The following is a 20,132-nucleotide window of genomic DNA, read 5'->3' on the forward strand; positions in this document are numbered from 1 at the left end:
CATGGAGAACTAACAGAGGAAGTGTACATAGATCTTCCGCTTGGATATGTGTCTGCTTCTCCAAGTAACTTTGTATGCAGATTGAGAAAGTCTTTGTATGGTCTTAAACAGTCACCTCGTGCTTGGTTTAGAAGATTCTCACAGTTTATGAGAAAAATTGGCTACAGACAGAGTAATTCAGACCACACATTATTTCTCAAACATCAACAAGGGAAGGTAACAGCCCTAATTATATATGTTGATGATATGATAGTTACAGGGAATGATACTGTTGAGGTGGATAGATTACAGAAACAGCTAGCCATCGAGTTTGAGATGAAGGACCTTGGTACACTCAAATACTTCTTGGGCATTGAGGTAGCCCGTGGAAATGATGGTATCTATCTATGTCAGAGGAAGTACATCCTTGATCTACTAACAGAGACCGGTATGCTAGATTGCACTCCCATTGATACTTCTATTGAGCAGAACCATCGGCTAGCAGAATATCCAGATCAAGTGCCTACTGAAAAACCTCGTTATCAGAGGTTAATTGGACGTCTGATTTATTTATCACATACCAGACTAGATGTTGCGTATGCAGTAAGTGTTGTGAGTCAGTTCATGCATAATCCCAGTGTAGACCACATGGATGCTGTTGTAAGGATTTTGAGGTATTTGAAGTCAGCTCCAGGAAGAGGAGTAATGTTCTCTAATCACAATAATATCCTTGAGGTTTGTGGCTTCACAGATGCAGTCTGGGCTGGAAATATTACAGATCGGAGATCCACATCAGGGTACTTTACCTTTGTTGGAGGTAATCTTGTTACATGGAAGAGTAAGAAACAAAAAGTGATAGCTCGATCTAGTGCTGAAGCAGAATACAGAGGTATGGCTCAGGGAGTGTGTGAATTGTTATGGCTTTCAAATTTGCTACAAGACTTGGGTATTAAGCCTAAGGATGCTATGAAGCTATACTGTGACAACAAGGAAGCTATTGATATCTCACAGAATCTTGTACAACATGATCGTACAAAACATGTGGAGGTTGATCGTCATTTTATAAAGGAGAAGCTAGATGCAAAGATCATTAGTTTTTCTTTTGTTCATACAGAAGAGCAACTTGCCGATATGCTCACAAAAGGAGTGTCTAAGAAGGCCTTTTATGACTCACTTAGCAAGTTGGGCATGGTTGATGTGTATGCGCCAACTTGAGGGGGAGTGTTAGCGTGATTTATGCCAAAAATCACGAACATGATTTGTGGAATTAGTGGAATGTGTATTAGGTTATATATAGGATAGATCATGATGTAATTAAGGAAGAAAGTAAATACAAGTTCATTCCTTTCCACTATACCCAAAGTAAAACGGAATGATCTACCAGTTGGAATAGTTTAGGTACCAGACTGGATATCTACGTCCTGCCCGACACCCACAGTAGGAGTGTGATCCCCACTGCCCCACAATAAGAGTGTGCGTAACAGTTCCAGACCCAGCAGCTAGCCCGGACCCAATTGCAGGCCCAAAAGCTCCAAACCTCACCCAGATCAGTGAGGCCTAGACCCTTGCCCTACCAGCTTCACTACCGCCACCTCCGACCAAACCATCGCAGGCCAGCCCCAATCCAACTCCGACCAGATCCGGCCACGCCAACGACCACTTGACAGTCGCCACACCGATAAAACCACCACCAACCATCAGAGTAATCCGCCTAAGCCAAAAGACCTCCGACAAGAGGTTTCCGCCTACGGCAGCACCCAGAAACACGGACAAGGACATGGACAACAACCATAGCAATCCGGCGTTGAAGCCCCAACCTGCCACCAAAGAACGACCACCACCTCGGTGTGGTCAAAACTAACATGCGGGACTTTTGATCATTCATTTCCATTGCCATGTTCTGTTTTGCAGTCGGAAATTTACTGTTCTATTGCTAGTTACTACATGACTAAAAACAGTGATAGACTTTATTGGTTAGTTATGTTTAACTTTCAGTAAAGTCCTTTGTCCATGACACTCAGCAGTCTCAAACCTTCTGCTAATAGTGAAGAATCAGTTGGGTCCATAGCTCAGTGGTAGAGCATTTGACTGCAGATCAAGAGGTCACCGGTTCGAACCCGGTTGGGCCCTAAACTATTATCATCTATAGATACTTTTTGTTACTTTATCTGTAATTTATCTTCTATTTTTTTATACCAACAATTGCAAGAGAAAAAACAGCTGAAGGACAAACTCTTGGCAAGTTGTCATTGATGCATGATTTCTAAGTTTGTCAAGTTGTGATCAATTTTAATTTAAAACGAGTACGAATTACACATTGATAAACTATAACTGCCTCAGCTTTTATAAAACTATAAATCATGCAAGGTACCAATTGCCTCTTCTAAACAAATAGGTGCTACATTATATCAGATGTGCTCACAACCAGAGAGGTTAACCCTCTAAATTCTAATTCAACTTCAGTAGTCTCAGAAGCAGCTTTACAAAAAGGAATAATTACATCCGCCCTGAGAATATCTGTCTACAATCTGACATAAAGTGGCAGATCATTGTCATCTTATACGCCTACAAAGAACAGTATACACATCCCTTCACTGGACCTCTGCTTTATAAGTAGCGACACTCGATTAGTTTCAGCTGTAGATATGAAGAAATCTTCCAAAAGCGGATATGCGCCACCATAAAATTAAAGTTCTCTCTCTATTCCTTATTCATCTGCTTCAGGAACGTGAGGCTCTTCTAGGTAGTTTGAGCTGCAGAAAAGCAAACCCCATATTACGACTGCGCTACTAGGGATTCAGAATGGCAACTTTGTTGACATTGGAACCATTAACAGGCAAGGAATCCTACAAATAAGATAGAACGTGTAACTTACAATATCAAAATCAGTTTCTGTATACAAGCAATTCTTAATAGATGATTTTAGCAAGGAGAAATTTACTGTTGCATTTAGTGTTGAGTCTATTGACTAACTCTTTGGGATTATCCAGTATTCAATTTTGTTCTGTATTTTGACCCACATTCTGCGACAACTCAACCTCAGTCCCTGAGAGGTTCCATAAGAATTTGATACCCAATGGTGGCCTGCCTTATCATGCTTTGGGTTTTCTTTTTTCCTTTTCAAATACACAAGAACAGTTGGACAAAAGCCTACCTAAGATAAGACACCCTCCTCATTTAACAAGTCGAAAAACAGAAGTCGCTGAGAGAGGCAAGGACATAGAGCTATGATTTGATTAATGGACACGAGTACCAATACTAATATTTATCTCTTTTGGTACATATTTCTCAAACAACCATGAGTGAAACGACTAAAAAAGTATTTACAAACTTACCTTCTCTTTTGAAGCCTTTACCTTTTCTTTTGAAGCCTCGTCACTAGATTCTTGAAGATTTGTAATTTCCAACTGATCTAAGTACAGCATTATCTGCATCGCATATAGTAACAATAGGGTAAAAAAAGAGTGCCAACAAGACCTGGTATAAATATGCAAATACGCCACAGCTAACATCAAGCAGTCATGAGATTGTTGAATATTCTTTCATTTTTTTGTGAAAGCATTTGTAAGACTTTAAGCAAGAGGAAACTCAGTAATCATAGCTAAGTTCTATGAAACAAATTTGCAAATTCAGGCACAATATGAACTTTCTTTTTATCTTTTTTGGTACTGACCAGCGTAATTTCAATTTGGCATCCCAGTAGTTTCCCTAGAACTGTACCTTGTTGGGTAAATGCGCAGTTGAAGAATCAGTTGCTATGACCTGTACGCCAAGGAAATTATTGTGGCTAATCTTGTGGTACTGACAAAAGGGGCACAAGATGGTACCAAAAACACATCCATCTTCATCACACCATTCACCCTGTCCAAGACTCGACAATCAACTGATGACATGTCAGTTATCAGTACACGTATGCCTGCTGATGTCTTCCCAGTCTGAGACTTCAATATTTCATTATGAAGAGATTCTGAGTGGTTTTGATGACGACGATGACGAAGTCATTGAGCATGTTACATGTAGATTATTCTCAGGTAGCCCCAATGGGCTTCTGCAGAGTGAGCAAGAAATTTCTAGTTTCTTGTCCATGAAAGTACCAACTGACACAGATGAAGCAGCACAACTACTCGGGGTCAGATCAACTTTAGAATTACATTGGTGTTCTGAATAATCAGTCTCGCTGAATTTAATTGTGTGAATGGCATCTCTATCTGTTATTGTGTCTTTTATGGAACCCGGACAATCATTAGAATCAAGAGCACCACCAGATTGTACCTGACTGGAGTTGACCAAGGATGAATACATGGACTTTCGCCATTTCTGGATATGAGAATTTACACTCAAATCCAGAGATGATTCTGTTTCTATCATTGAGCTGTAAGAGCTCAAAGTTGCATTCTTTTCAGGAGTGGTGGCTACAGAACAATGAGCCCTTGGAGAAGAATTTCTATAATTGGTTAACAATGCCGATTGGAATGAGAATTGGTCTGAGAAGAAAGGAGAAGATTCAACAGTAGTCGAAGAAGAACAACAGTTCTCATCCTTAATAACTGATCCTGGACTACATGTGGAAAAGAAGCCATCTGTATAAGGGAATTCCTTGACAATTGAGATGTCTGGATCTGCATCAGAGAAGGCCATGGACAAAGATGGCTTAGGGTACCTGCAAAGAGATGGTATCGATCATGTAAAATGTTCAACTGTTTAGTTATATCGACAGGTGGGAAAAGTTTCTGCTACCTAGCAATTGACTACAGAAAAATAGTCCTGCAATAAAATATTAAGAAAATCCATCCTGATTAAGACAAGACTCTGCAGGCAACTGATATATCTACAAATAAGGTGAAATATATAACTTCAACAGTTCAATTTCCATCAAACAGGTAAAACAATATTTTTCCTTAAGAAGATGCAGCAAACTCAACCCCCTAGATTAAGCAATGTTAGCCAACCCTAGCTGGGCTGGGACAGAGAGAGTATAAGGCCATAACTACATGATCATCAATATATAGAGCTGAGCCTGTAATTAAGCTGCCTCAAGTATCTGTAATCATGAAATGAGTAGAAAAGGTATATATTCTCTCTTAATTGATATGAACAATTACAAAGTATTTATAGAGATCTAAACTACTGTTTATCTAGTATGAAACCAAATACAGATTTGTCAATTAGTATGGCTATAGATTTAGTTGGTGAGATTGTTTGTTGTTTGTTGACTCATGCTAACACTCTCCCTCAAGTTGGTGCATACATATCGACCATGCCCAACTTGCTAAGTGAGTCATAAAAAACCTTCTTAGATACTCATTTTGTGAGTATATCTGCAAATTGCTCTTCTGAAAGAACAAAAGGAAAGCTAATGATTTTAGCATCTAGCTTCTCCTTTATAAAGTGACGATCAACCTCCACATGCTTTGTACGATCATGTTGTACAAGATTATGTGAAATATCAACAGCTGCCTTGTTGTCACAGTACAACTGCATAACATTCTTAGGCTTAACACCCAAATCTTGTAGCAAATTTCTAAGCCATAACAACTCGCATACTCCCTGAGCCATACCTCTGTATTCTGCTTCAGCACTAGATCGAGCTACCACCTTTTGTTTCTTACTCTTCCAAGTAACAAGATTACCCCCAACAAAAATAAAGTACCCTGATGTGGACCTCCGATCTGTAATATTTTCAGCCCAGTCTGCATCTGTGAAACCACAAACCTCAATGGTATTGTTGTGATTAGAAAACATTACTCCTCTTCCTGGAGCTGACTTCAAATACCTCAAAATCCTCACAACAGCATCCATGTGATCCATACTGGGATTATGCATGAACTGACTTACTACACTTACTACATACGCAAGATCTGGTCTGGTATGTGACAAATAAATCAGGCGTCCAACTAGCCTTTGATAACGAGTTTTGTCAGTAGGTACCTGATTTAGGTGCTCTGCTAATCGATGGTTTTGCTCAATAGGAGTATCGATTGGAGTGCAATCCAACATACCTGTCTCTGTTAGTAGATCAAGGATGTACTTCCTCTGACACAGATAGATACCATCACTTTCCCGGGCTACCTCAATGCCTAAGAAGTACTTGAGTGTACCTAGGTCCTTCATCTCGAATTTTGTGGCTAGCTGTTTTTGTAATCTGTCCACCTCAATAGTATCGTTACCAGTAACTACCATATCATCAACATATATAATTAGGGTTGTTACCTTCCCTTGTTGATGTTTGAGAAATAATGTGTGGTCTGAATTACTCTGTCTGTAGCCAATTTTCCTCATGAATTGTGAAAATCTTCCAAACCAAGCACGAGGAGACTGTTTAAGACCATATAAAGACTTTCTCAACCTGCATACACAGTTATCTGGAGAAGCTGCCACATATCCAGGAGGAATATCCATATACACTTCCTCTGTAAGTTCTCCATGAAGGAATGCATTCTTAACATCAAATTGTCTAAGCGGCCAGTTTAAGGTAGCAGCAAAGGAGAGCAATACCCGAATAGTGTTCATCTTTGCAACAGGTGCAAAAGTCTCATCATAGTCTATGCCATATGTTTGGGTGAACCCTTTTGCTACTAGGCGTGCTTTACTGTAAACACCCAACGACATCCCACTACCTTCTTGCCATGTGGTGGAGATACAAGCTCCCACGTATTGTTCTTATGTAATGCTTCCATCTCTTCCTCCATCGTTTTCCTCCATTTTGGATCTTCTAATGCATCCATGCACTATGTTAGGTATTGATACAGCAGAAATTTGATTCACAAATGATTCATATGACTTAGACAATCTTTTAGTAGACATAAAATTTGCCACATGATACTTAGCTTTAGCCTGAAGGGTAGGTTCATATTTTTTTGTTGGCTGACCCCGAGTAGACCTATTTGGCAGGATATATTGTCTACTATTAGCTTCACTAGTACTAGTCCCAATAGAATTACTAACCTCCGATAAGTGATCTTCTGTACCAGGGGAACGTTGGCCAGGGGTATAAATAACAGTAGGGGAGGCAGTTGTGCTCTCAGCTTCCGGTACCTGAATCTCTGGAGTGTTTATACCAGAATCATCTGGTGGTGCATGTGCAGCTGACACATCAGTAATCCCAACCGAATCTGGCACCATATCTCCTGGCTGACTTGTCTCCCCCTTTCCATGATACAGTTCTTCAAAATATGAAATCTCCTCGTGAAGAGCAGTATCAGAAGATGTAAAATAACTCATGTCCTCAAAGAAAGAAACATCCATAGTGACATAATACTGTCTGGTAGGTGGATGAAAGCATCTGTACCCTTTTTGATGTCCTCCGTATCCAACGAACACACATTTAACCCTCGGGCATCCAACTTAGACCTATGATGTTTTGGAAGATGGACAAAAGCAACACAACCGAAAACACGGGCTGGAAGATTATGAAAAGAGGGTAAGGAAACATGGGAAACAAGCACCTCATATGGAACTCTGTCTTCAAGGACACGAGATGGAAGACGATTAATGAGGTGAGCGGAAGTTATGACAGCATCACCCCAAAGGTATTTAGGCATATGGGCACTAAAGAGAATACACCGAGCCATATCAAGTAAATGACGATTTTTCCTTTCAGAAACTCTATTCTGCTCAGGTGTGTAAGGACACGTTGTTTGATGAACAATTCCGTGTGTGTTAAAAAAACTCCTGAAAGACACGATTCACATATTCCCCCCCCATTATCAGAACGAAGAATTTTAATTGTGGCATTATATTATTTTTGGACAGTGGTATAGAAGGCTTGAAAAGCTGAAAAAACCTCCTTTTTGGTTTTTAGAAGAACAATCCATGAAAGACGTGTGCAATCATCAATAAATGACACATAATACCGCATTCCCGACACAGTAGATTCTTTGGAGGGTCCCCAAACATCAGAATGAATTAATTCAAAAGGAATAATACTTTTATTAGAAGTACTAGGGGAATAAGTAGACCGATGACTTTTGCCCAAAACACATGTTTCACAACGAAAAACTGACTCATCCACACCAATAAACAAAGTAGGTATGGATTTTTTCATAACACTAAATGAAGGATGCCCTAAGCGACGATGCCATAACCAAACTTCACTTAGCTTATCAGAAGTGGAGAGCAAAGCAATCCGGGACTGTGCCCCTGGTTTTTCCCCCGCATATGTCTGATCCAGATGAAACAACCTGCCCCGTAGATACCCCCGACCAATTAACTCCTCGGTGAGAAGATCCTGAAATATCATATACATCGGAAAAAATGTCACAGAGCACTTAGCTTCAGTGTTCATTTGTGGGACAGATATCAAATGATGAGATAAAGCAGGTACATATAAGACATTGTGAAGCTCTATTGTGGGAGTAATACGAACTGATCCTTTTCCTAAAACGGGGAAGGCCTCACCATTAGCATTAGTAACATATGGTACTGGTGGGGGAGATAATATAGTAAAATAAGATTTGTCATAAGTCATATGATCAGACGCACCAGAATCAATAATCCATGTATCAAAACCATCAAAGTGAGAAATATGTAAAGCCATACCAATCTTACCACGACCAGCTATTGATGCTATGGGTGTTGCTCCTCTGCTGTATGATGATCATGTCCAACCACACCATAAATATCTGATTCCTGGACCAGTTGAATAGCTGCTTTTGTCTTAGGACGATAATTAGGCCTTTGGGGCCTAAGGTGTGGATACAACTTCCAACAGGTTACACGAGCATGGTTTGTATCATGGCAATAAGAACAAGGAGGGCGGGGCTGGTTCCCGAAACCTGGTGGTGGTTCTCGGTGATGAAGTGGAGATGAAGTGGCCTGCTGAAGGGGTGGTGCTGAAGATCTAGCATGAATAGTAAGGCTTGAAACTTCAACTTGTGTCTGATGAAGACTTTCCTGGTGAGATTCATCCTTACGGATATAGGTGAAAGCTGTAATTAAGCTAGGGGGTTCGGTCTGGCGGAGTAATTCCCCTTTCGCACTGTTATGTTTAGTATCAAGACCTTTCAGAAAATGGTGGACTCGCACAAGCTCCTTCTCACGTTGGTACCAAACAATATCCTCCTGATGTTTGATCATGCAAGGACGTTTCACATCAATCTCTGCCCAAATATTTCTTAGTTTGGTGAAATATTGCGCCACCGGTTGCCCATCTTGTTGCATCGCCAAAGCGGTGCACATTAACTCATGAACCTGTATGAAATCAGAATCATTAGTGTATAAACCTTCAAGTGTCAGCCATATTGCCTGCGCAGTGTCACATGCCTCCACCAAATCAATTATTTCGTCATTCATAGCTTTCCACAAGACGGACATCACAAGGCTATCATCATCGTCCCATTTAGTGTAGGCAATAATATCATCTTTACTAGGAGCCTGAGTGAGTCCGGTTACATGCCCCATCTTGTGCATACCGCGAAGATGAGCCGCCATAAGTCGCTTCCATTTAAGGAAATTGGTTCCATTGAGTTTAGTACCCCTAAAGGACCCACTGTCAGAACTCTTGACAGATACTTCAAATTTCGGAACATCAACTTCGTCTCCAGAACCCATTGGAAAGGAAATAGAAAAACAGAATCAGGATTTATGCAGCGGAAACACCAAAAAAACTGATAAGAACCTGTCTTCGGTGCACGTTCACTGTCAGTGCACCTACACAGATATTAAAGAGATATGAATTCTGGGCCGGGTCGGATCTTGTGCGGGTCAGATTTGAAGTCGGGTCGGGTCAAAGCCGGGTCGGGTCGTATCTGGGTCGGGTCGGACCCGGGATAAATCCGGGTTGGATCGAGTGGGCCGGGCCGCACCGTTTATGGGCTGGGCCGGGTCGAGTTCGGGCCGGGTTTTAATTGAACCGGGTCGGGAGATCGATTTAGGGTTGATTTTCTCCGATTTGGGGTTGATTTGATTTTCTGCGATTTGGAGGAGAACACGTCCGGTGAAGTGCGGCGACTGAGGAGCGGCGACTGAGGAGCGGCGAGCGACGTCGGAGCGGGGGGCACGGAGATAGCAACAGCGGCGCAGCGGTGACGAGAGGACGACGTCGGGGAGAGAGCGGAGCGGACGGCGTCGGGCCGAGAATCAGCGGGAGCGCTGGAGGAGTGTCGGCGACGTCGGGCTTGGCTCAGGTGAAGGACGACGTCGGGGAGCACCGGGGAACAGCGGTGATGGAGCGCCGGAGGGGAGGAGGCAGCGGCGAGCACGAAGGCAGTAGCCTGCCGGAAAAAAACGGGAAAAAATTGCCCAGAAAAACAGAGCACGGAGGCTCTGATACCAAGTAGAAAAGGTATATATTCTCTCTTAATTGATATGAACAATTACAAGGTATTTATAGAGATCTAAACTACTGTTTATCTAGTATGAAACCAAATACATATTTGTCAATTAGTACGGCTATAGATTTGGTTGGTGAGATTGTTTGTTGTTTGTTGACTCATGCTAACAAAATGCTCATGAGCCCAGATCTGTAGTAGCTCAGAAGACTTGAGAAATACACTTCTCTTCTGATAATGCAATAATATAATCGTAATTGGAGGCATCAATTTAGCGAGTATTCTGCGAATGGCTAAAATGGAGTGACAATTTTCAGAGGAGAGAGCTGTCGAGCTCATGGAGAGACTCAGTGCTTATCTTAAATCTTTCTGCGAAGTAGATTCAATACTGATAAAGTCCTTGCTAGGTTCAGCATCAACACCACCTTGAGATGTCAGTAGAGAATCGTGCCTGCCTTCATAAGTTTTTGTCTGTCCCTCATGATCAGCTTTATTCAAACTCTGATTTCTCAAAGAAAGAATGACTCTCTCTAGTGTCAGAACTCTGTGACACATTGACCATATTATTGCTTACCCTTTCTTGCAATATTAATACGTAATTGGTCATCCATGACAAAGAATAGAAAAATAAGAATCAGTTAGATATAATTGGAACATGCAGCTAACCTTGACACTGCTGAAAAAGGATTTTAATTCCTCCATTGACGTGTTGAAGCTTTCATACTGTCTCATCGATTTCTTAAGCCACTTTGACACATATGCTGTATTTCTTCCTACCTGATAACGTTCATCTGCTTGCAAGAAAAGATAAAACTAGTGAAGAAAACGTGAACAGATAGATATGAAAACAGCAAAAGATTCAGAATTGCAATCAAAAGATATATCAAAGAAATTGTATTTGAAGAGCTCTTATATATAATCTGAGGACCGAATAGATTAAAAAAGCACTGCTGGAGTAACTTGTGAAAAGACATGATTGAGGGTTAGAAGTTTAAACTTTTCTGCAAAATATATCCAAGATAACATTGTCAATGATTTAAGACACATGGAATTATATTCAGGAATATGTACCTAATATGATGACAGCTCCATAATCAAATCTATGTCGTATACAACGTCCTACAGAAAAAAAAAATTAATAGTGTACCTGAAGAATTAATATATCGGATAGTGCACAACAGGCTATACAATTAGGGAAAATTCCACAAACTTTAGATGATATTATAAAATTCTCCCAAGCACAAAGAAATGTGTGAGCTGATTACCACCATGAGATTGAAACTAAAGTTAGGGTACCTGCAGCTTGATTTAAAGCTCGGAAAGCCTGATGACAGTACCATTCATTTCCACTCAAAAAGCCCTTGGATGACTTATATGCATCATTGTATTTCTTCTTTAAGGAAACCTTAATATCATTCCTGAAAAGAAGTTGAAGGAATGAAGATTTAGCCAATTGCTACTTACATAGCACATTTCGGCTCCAACAGCATTTTAATGAAAGGAAAGTATCTTACATGTTGGGAAATGGAATTCCCACAATTATCTGAGATGGTTAAGATAAAACTGACGGTTGAGGATCTTGTAAACAAACCCATAATACTACTATACTTGTGTGGTTAATTTCCCCAAAAATTATCATGCCTGCACTGAACAAGTTCCTCCCTGATGTATTTAACACCTCCACCAAAGAAAAAAAGATAACACAATAGGACGAATACTTATTGCAGAAAAGGATACCACTGCCCGAGCATTGTCATCTGTGAAGTCGATTCCTTCAGAAACCTGCACGCACAATGTAAAACTTGTGCATGTCAAATTCGACAATATGTCCTACATATCAATATTTATCTTTAAGACCAGAATCGTGTTCACCTTTCCCCGGCACACAGCCAGTAAGGCAGCTCCATCAATGTTATTCTTTTGGGCACACTTGACTGCAGTGAAGCTACTTTGTGTTAATTTCTTGTTAGCTCCTTTAATTCTGCCAAAAACAGGCTTTTTGCCCCAACTAATTGAATCATAATAACTCTTCAGTACAAACTCAAATTCCTCCTGCTCTCCTCCACCCGGCTCTGCAATAAGTTAAAGATTCTCAACAAAAGAAAATCACATGTAGTGAAATGAACTTTCAGTATCGACATAAACTATATACATAGTCTACTCGTATATACCAATGCAGAAACGTTAAACATATGGCATGTCAAGTAGATAGATATAATCTTAACCACAACTTTCAAAGAAGCATGTTAAGCCTGCTTAACATAAGAACTACATAAAGAACAGACAGCCTCACCAACAAAAGGGACTTTCTTTAGTTTAACAGAGACCGTTGTCCTGTTTCACGCCAACGCTTGCATAACTTCCCCATTTACTTGTAACTTGGGAAAAACACAAGGCACCCACCTGGCACACTTCTGAAAATTTCTTCTAAGGATTTTCCAAGTGCATCCGTCAAAATATAATGAGAAAAACTTAATGTTGCATGGGAAAATAGCCCATTTAAAATTAAAATTAATATAATTTTTCCCAAATTACCTGGGAAGCATATTCACCTGCTGTCTTATAACTTGCATTCAATGGCACATTACCAGGGCCAGTAGAAATAATAGTAGGCCAAACCTAGAGAGGCAAAGTTGATACCTTGTAAGTTGTAACTATATGAGCTGTGCAACCAAGAATCTATAATCAGTAAAAGAACAAAGAAGTGACATTGAACATTCCTGTGATTCAACATCAATGACATGAGGAGCTTCCAGAGTACTTCCAAACTGAAGGCCAAGCTCAGATGAAAAGGAATTCATTGGTGACAATGTCCTAAATTCAATAAAGAATAGATTATTATTGCTGTATTAGATATAATACATAGGGGAATGTCATGAAACTGAAGCTTGGGGTGAAGATATCAACAAGCAGAGGTAGAGATCTTTGGTCAATTATGAGTATAACAGCACAATGTATTTAGTTCAACAGATCATGTATATAATGCTAAATATGCAAATCTAAATATCACAATATAGAAATAAGCAAGTTCCAGTAATATAAATTTTATAAAACTTACCCTTCTCAATTGCCTCCAACTCCAAGTAGACTTTTTAAGTCATCTTCTGTAGGAGTATCGTACAAACTAAAGTTTGGGGGTTCAGCCCTTAACCAATCAGCATAGCAAACTAGAGCCTCAACCGTTCTAGGTGTCAATGAAGTTCTAAAAGGATCTACAACTCTTGACCCTAAACTGAAGGCATTTTCAGAAACTACTGTTGAGAAAGGAACAACAAGGATATCCTTTGTTAACTTGGATAAAATTGGATATACAGATTCATTACCCTTCCACCATTTAGTAATGTCAAAAGTTTTAGCAGTAAGGCTCACATACCTATCCGAAAAGTACTGATCAACCTCATTCTAAATGCATTGTGATTGTGCAGTCATCCTCTCCCTTGCTATCTCCCTACTGATTTCATCCAGCCCTTCTAATTCATCCCCTCCCAATCCTACATCTTCATCAACGGACTGCTCAGCTTGATCGGCGCCCGCATCTCTTTTATATTCTTCATACAACCTCATCAATATTCTTTTCAAGTTCTCTTCTATTGTCTGAATTTTCGCATAACTTGCATTAACCTTTTTCAAACCTACATGTGCCCACTGCAACTTGGATCTAGGGTCCAGGACATTCGCTATCATGATGATCTTGTTAATTGACTCAAAAATTCCCCAATACTTGTTGAACTTGGTCTTCATTGAAGCTGCAACCCTCCTCAAAACATCATCCTCTAAAAGCACAGCCCTGCCAATCTCAGTTTGTAATGTGATCATTTCAACAAACAATAGGTTTGTAGTGATGCTCTTCCTTGCACCAAGTTTCAAGGTAGCTTCATAAAACTTCTTCAGAAAGACACAAAAGGCTTTTGCATTCCTCCAATCATCATAACATGGAGATCCAACCCTTTTCTTTCCAGCTTTGTCTTTTTCTTCAAACTAACTCTTGAATGCAGAGTCCTCTTCAGCCATTCTGGTAAAAGTTGCCTCATACATCAATGCAGCTTTAAGCATAAGATATGTCTTATTCCATCTTGTAATGACATCTAATAGAACATTGGTGTTTGCCTTGCATTGTTCCAAAATAGCAAACTCTCTGAACTTGTCAAGTCTTTGAGATGAAGATCTAACATACTTAGCACAATTCTATATGGCTGCAACTCCATCCTCTAACTCCTTTAGACCATCCGTCACTATCAAATTGATAATGTAGCATGCACATCTCAAATGCAAAAAGTCTCCATTGAACATCAAAGTTTTGTAAGTTTTAAGCCTTCTTTTCATGTATCCCACAACCACATCATTGGCACTAGCATTATCCATAGTTATTGTAAACACTTTGCTGATCTTCCATTGCCTCAAGCATTGCTCTATCATCCTACCAATATCATCCCCTTTGTGACTAGTGATATTGCAAAAGTTAATAATCCTTTTATGAAGCTTCCAATCGACATCCATAAAATGCATAGTCAAAACCATATAGTTTATGTTCTGAATTGATGTCCAAGTATCGGTAGTGACAGAAACCCTTGTCTGACTCTCCTTTAGTTGACTCATTAGAATAGTCTTCTCCAAGTTGTACTTGTCTAGCACACCCTTTGCAACTTGCTTCCTGTCCATGAGTGTCCAATTAGGCTCTAACTCTTTACAAAAAGCCAGGAATCCTTCTTTCTCCACAAACCAAAATGGGAGTTCATCCTTGATTATCATTTCAATGCAGCTATCATCACATATCTTCTTATTATACTTGTGGTATCCACTGCCACCACTAACATTACTCCCATTCAACTTTAATAGCTTCGGATCCCTGTTTTCATACATCGGGTGAGAAGTGCACTTCTTGGCATGGTTTCACATCGAGCTAGTCCCATTTTTTGATGACTCGCACAACACTTTATCATTACAATGGTTACAGATGCACCATTTTGGATCCAAGGTCTCTATTCCTAGGAGCTTGCACCTCGTAAAATGATTCCAAAGAGGGCTTTTGTTGGCATGTTCCTTCCTTTTCTTGCCACAAACTTGTGTAGAAGTTGCTAGAGCATCAAATGGAGGTGGTGGAGGTGCAGCTAGTGGTAGATGCTGCCCTGACAAGGGTGCAATTGTCTCTACATTTGCAACAGATCGACTTGATGGGGTCGAACTGCTTGCTTGACTCATACCATTCTGTGACAATTGCGTATCCATATCCTTGTACCTAAAACATTTGGATATATCATTCAGTACCGTAACAATAATCAATTCATCAATTCATCAATTCACCACAATGAACAGAAACTAATACCCTTGTCACATATATAGGATAAACTAATACCCTATAAAGAAGCAAAGTCTATGCTATGATTTTCCACAGGAGGACCCTATTTGTCCTGGAGATATCAAAGTTCTGATATTCTTATTTTTGGAACAAGAACTAACCTGTGATAAGAAATTACCTATAGTTTCAACCATTCAAATATGACGATCCCATATAAAGGAATTGTAAATAGAAGCATTACACCATAACAAAACATTGGTAAATAGAAGCATTACACCAGAACAAACATCTAACAGAGAAGCATCATATATTATTATAGATGTGAGAAAATCCTAATGAGTTCTTCCCTGAAAGGTTCATCGGTAAGGATATTGATGTCAAAGACCAAGACTTTGAGCTATTGACATTTGGGTCAATGAGGAGGATGTGCCCTAGTTACAGTCTTGGCATTAAGGTCATTCAGTCGAGTCTGGAGAATATCTTGCATAGTTTCAGATGGAGATTTCCTGACGGCATGAGGGAAGGGGATTTGAATATGGAAGAAATTTTTGGGCTTTCGACACCCAGAAAGTTCCCCCTTGTCGATGTCGCCGAATCTTGTCTTCCTGCTCTTGTTTACTCACTGTTATTGATCCAACTTCTACTAAATTTAAGTATCAGTTCTCTATAGCTTTTCTTGTATGCTAAAATTTCGTATGTACTGTCATCACCCCATTAAATAAAGTAATCTATATATCTCTAAATAAAACTATTGGTAGAAGAAAGTATGATAACTTATTAATCTACTGTTACACTAACTCACTGCAGATATTGATCAATAGCAATTATAGCATATATATATATATATATATATATAATCTACCATAGTATATATATTTGGCTGCAGTTTAGCAATGTTACTTAAAATTTGCTTCAAGCATATTATCCTCCTCTTCTGACAAGCACAAGGATACAACCAGCAACAGCTGACCAATAGATCTGGGAAAGGCGAAAAGGTTATGATCTCTTAGCCAGGAGGCCTGCAAAGATATTGATGCAAGATAAATGCATATATTCATACACACAACGCATCATACCACTCACTCAATTTCAAATTGATTATAATGAAAATAAATGGAACATTGGATGCAACAACAGAAACCTAAATGCAATCAAAACAACTTGCTTGAATGAAATCAATGAATATAATTGGATTGTTGATGCAACTACAGATACGCAATCAAACTTGCTTGAATCAAGGGAAGAGGTTGGTCAAGTTTCGGATTCACAAATTGAAAGAGAATGAGAGATCGATTCAGTTTACCTGGGCCCTGATATGGAGAAATGGAGAACGAGTCTTTGTCTCTCTGATTCAGTTCAAGAGTTTACGTCTTCACTCGGGCTGGGTGTTCGAGTCTTCGACGAGAATGAGGCGCGCAAGTCCGCAAGTGTGGGTTGTGTGGTATTAAGATAGGGTGGGTGAGTGTGACTGTGTCTGTTTGAGAGAGATTTGTGAAGGTGTGAAATCACTGAAATAGGGGAGAAGAGAGGTGAAGTTTCAAAATGGGGATAGATGCGGCAGACAAGAATATGAGTTTGGACTTGGAACTTAGGAGTAGGGCTGAAATGTTCGAGGGTTGAGATTGTGGTTGGATATATCAATGGATAAGATCAATATATGTAATAATAAATTAAAAAATAAATAATTAAATATTTAAAAACTCGGTTGGTACAGTATTACCAACTTTCGCTAAAATCATTACCGTTACCGTGCCAACTTATGGAAGTTGGTTCGGTACTACCGTACCGAAGTGTCGGTTACCGATATACTTGGTAACCAACTTAGTTGGTTCGGCTGGTAATGGTTGGTTCGGTTTTGTTTGGCTCATTTTTGCCAACCCTACTAGTGATTGTTTGTTAGATAAAAAATATACCCCGCACTATCTTTGGCTGTTAGATAAAAGCTAGCTAGTAAAGTCTTAGAGCGAGTTGAGCCCCGAGTTTTTCCAATATTATGAGTTTAAATTCTCAAGTAATATGACCAATGTGTTTGATAAATGAAAATTGTATGAGATTATAAGTGAATCTCACGCACACCAATGCATATTTTAGAAGCTGAGATTTGGAACTTCTGATTTTAGAAGCAGTTTTTTAGTATTTATCTAAACTCACCACACTTTTATACCAATATTCACTAAACACTTCAAATGCTCACAGCTAGTTATAAAAAACGCACGGCCAAACTCGCCATTAGCTATCAATTTTAAAGTCGAGCTAGCTAGCAAGTTGGCTGTTTTGAACTTGTTGGCCAAGGTTGAGATAAGCCTTCTCGGGCAAGTTTGAGAGAAAGTGATTGACATGTAGACAAACAAAGAGATTCGTACGGAAAGCGAAGAGTTGGCATGTAAAGTAGCTCTTATTCGACGAGGCTTGTGAGTCTTTGAATCTGAACGAGACTTTTTCCAGAAACAAATGAAACATATCAAACAATGAGTGCATTTCCAAGTAGCAAAGTTTCCCTTTAGCTAAAGTGTGAGATTAAAGATGGTGATTTTTGTCTCTTATGTTGCACAGATTAGTATGCGGTAGAGAAAAAGGTAGAAAACCTTGGGCTTTGGGCAAAGGCAAATGTTCCATGCCATCAAGACTGAAAGGTGAAACCTTCTCAAGGTAGCAGAATGCCTTCACCAACAAGGAAGAGTAAAAGAAAGTGAAGAGAAACATTTCATGGAATAATAGTGAGATTTGTACGAGAAAAGCTAAGACTTGCAAATTGATTAGACTGATGATCACCGGACTCTTTCTTCACTTGTTCGTGCATTTTCCTGAAAGAACATGTATACCGAAAATGAGATATAGTACGTGAAGACTAGCTTTCACTCGTTGATACTACTTTTTGAGTCTTAGAAGATTCAGAACAAAACTGATCGAAACGATATAAAAGAAAGAAACTTCAGGCACTCAGGACATAGGAGAAGGCGATGGATAATGCAACTTTGTTTGGGCAATAGATACTGTGAGACCCTAACAACGTTTACTTCAAGCTGATATTCCAAAGCTATAAAAAAAATGAATTTATTCAGAAACATAGAAATGATGAAATTGCAAATTTTATGGAAAATACAAATTTGAGAGAAAATGTTGATTGATAGCACGAAAGAAAGCATCACTTGTCCATGGAAAAAGCAAAAACAAAGAAAAGCCTACAAGGAAAGCAAAATGGAACTTCAAAAGATCAACTGATAGAGACTGAGGATCCAATTTATTGTACAGCATAACCAGCCAAGAAGGTAGCTAGCAGTTCTGAGAAAATCCTCATCCTCCATGAAGATTTGCAAATTCTTGGACTTCATCAAGAAATCAACTGATTCCTCATTGAAGTTTATCAAAGCAGCCACCTTGATCAGCTCAGAGAGTGAATCTATATGATCCATGCTATCCCAAAACACAGTCTCAGATATTGCTTGACAGAAAAAAGTAGCAAACTCAATGATACACTTCTGCCCTCTAGAGTCGTATTTCCTTATCTATACTATTAATTAACTCAAACATGGTTTGTCAACCAAAACACCAGTGAAATTACATTAACACATTTTCACCATATGTTATTTGAAAATGAAATTATATAATTCAGGGACAAAAATGTAAAAACTAAAATCAGAATTAGAAAACAATTTTTTAAAAATCATCTGTATATAACTTCCACTATAACTCTCTAATTCATGTGCCCACACACGTAGTGGGTGGTGGTTACTAGTCTCTATAACTCACTAAGTCACTATACCTCAATTTATGTCAGTGTTGCACACATGACGAGATAGATTATCAATATTAACTAAAAACCATGTATTATAAGTTTATAACCTTTGATGATGTATGTCACAATTCCATTCACGGGGAGAAAGACTCGGTCATTATTGCAAACCACTCCACCAAGCTACCACCAATCAGTGCCAATCCGCCGAATCATTTCACTTAGAGATTTATTTATACTTACCGCAATCTAGATCCAAATCAATATGTTCTCGTTTGACCAGGCAGTGGTCAACGAAAGCATGGCAATGCAACCGAACGAGAAAAAACACAAAAGAAAATATGTGCAAAATTAAGTGTGCGCAAGACACATTACAAAATATTTTGGTTAACTATTTAAGAGTAAGGATTACAAATGTTTGCATGAATATAGAACGTGTAATATCAAATAACAAATTTTCAACCTAAGTTGCTAGTGAGCGAATTCCCGTTTAACAACATAGTATCAGTTAAGGATATCATTGCACCCATGTCTTAGAGATGTTTCAGTCTCATAATTAGTGACAATTTTCGCTAGCTTATCCGTTGTGGAAATGATTTATACGTTATTACCTAGATATTGGACGATTGAGATGTGAAAAATCAATCGAAAAGTTGGTCAAAAATAAAAATCCATACCACAAGCTTAGATTCCGGCTTCTTTGCTATAGTGGTCCGCACCGTGGGGATTCGCCGATTTCAGTGACAGCAAGACGCAACGGTGGGGCGGACCACGATAGCCCACTACCCACCTCCCGACTATCTTGTTTGTGCTGACCATAGCTCTATTAACGACCCACGGCAGCCGGAATCTACAA

General features: G+C 39.3%; 1 protein-coding gene and 1 non-coding gene across 2 annotated transcripts; one reads left to right on the top strand and one right to left on the bottom strand.

Annotated features, from left to right (window-relative positions):
• The first annotated feature begins 2,037 nt into the window (after positions 1 to 2,037).
• TRNAC-GCA (transfer RNA cysteine (anticodon GCA)) lies at positions 2,038 to 2,109 on the top strand. The gene has a single exon. It is a non-coding gene; the product is annotated as a tRNA-Cys (tRNA).
• An 8,499-nt stretch (positions 2,110 to 10,608) lies between these two features.
• LOC126795593 (uncharacterized) lies at positions 10,609 to 13,048 on the bottom strand. The gene is made up of 10 exons (XM_050522404.1): positions 12,980 to 13,048; positions 12,783 to 12,866; positions 12,575 to 12,674; positions 12,120 to 12,319; positions 11,985 to 12,029; positions 11,762 to 11,790; positions 11,544 to 11,665; positions 11,319 to 11,366; positions 10,914 to 11,038; positions 10,609 to 10,791 (listed from the first exon to the last, which is right to left on the bottom strand). The coding sequence occupies exons 1-10, from the start codon at positions 13,046 to 13,048 to the stop codon at positions 10,738 to 10,740; spliced, it is 876 nt and encodes a 291-aa protein (XP_050378361.1). The 3' UTR covers positions 10,609 to 10,737.
• Between the last annotated feature and the right edge of the window lie 7,084 nt (positions 13,049 to 20,132).

Source organism: Argentina anserina, chromosome 5 (genome assembly GCF_933775445.1).
Source record: "Argentina anserina chromosome 5, drPotAnse1.1, whole genome shotgun sequence".
Lineage (NCBI taxonomy): Eukaryota > Viridiplantae > Streptophyta > Magnoliopsida > Rosales > Rosaceae > Argentina > Argentina anserina.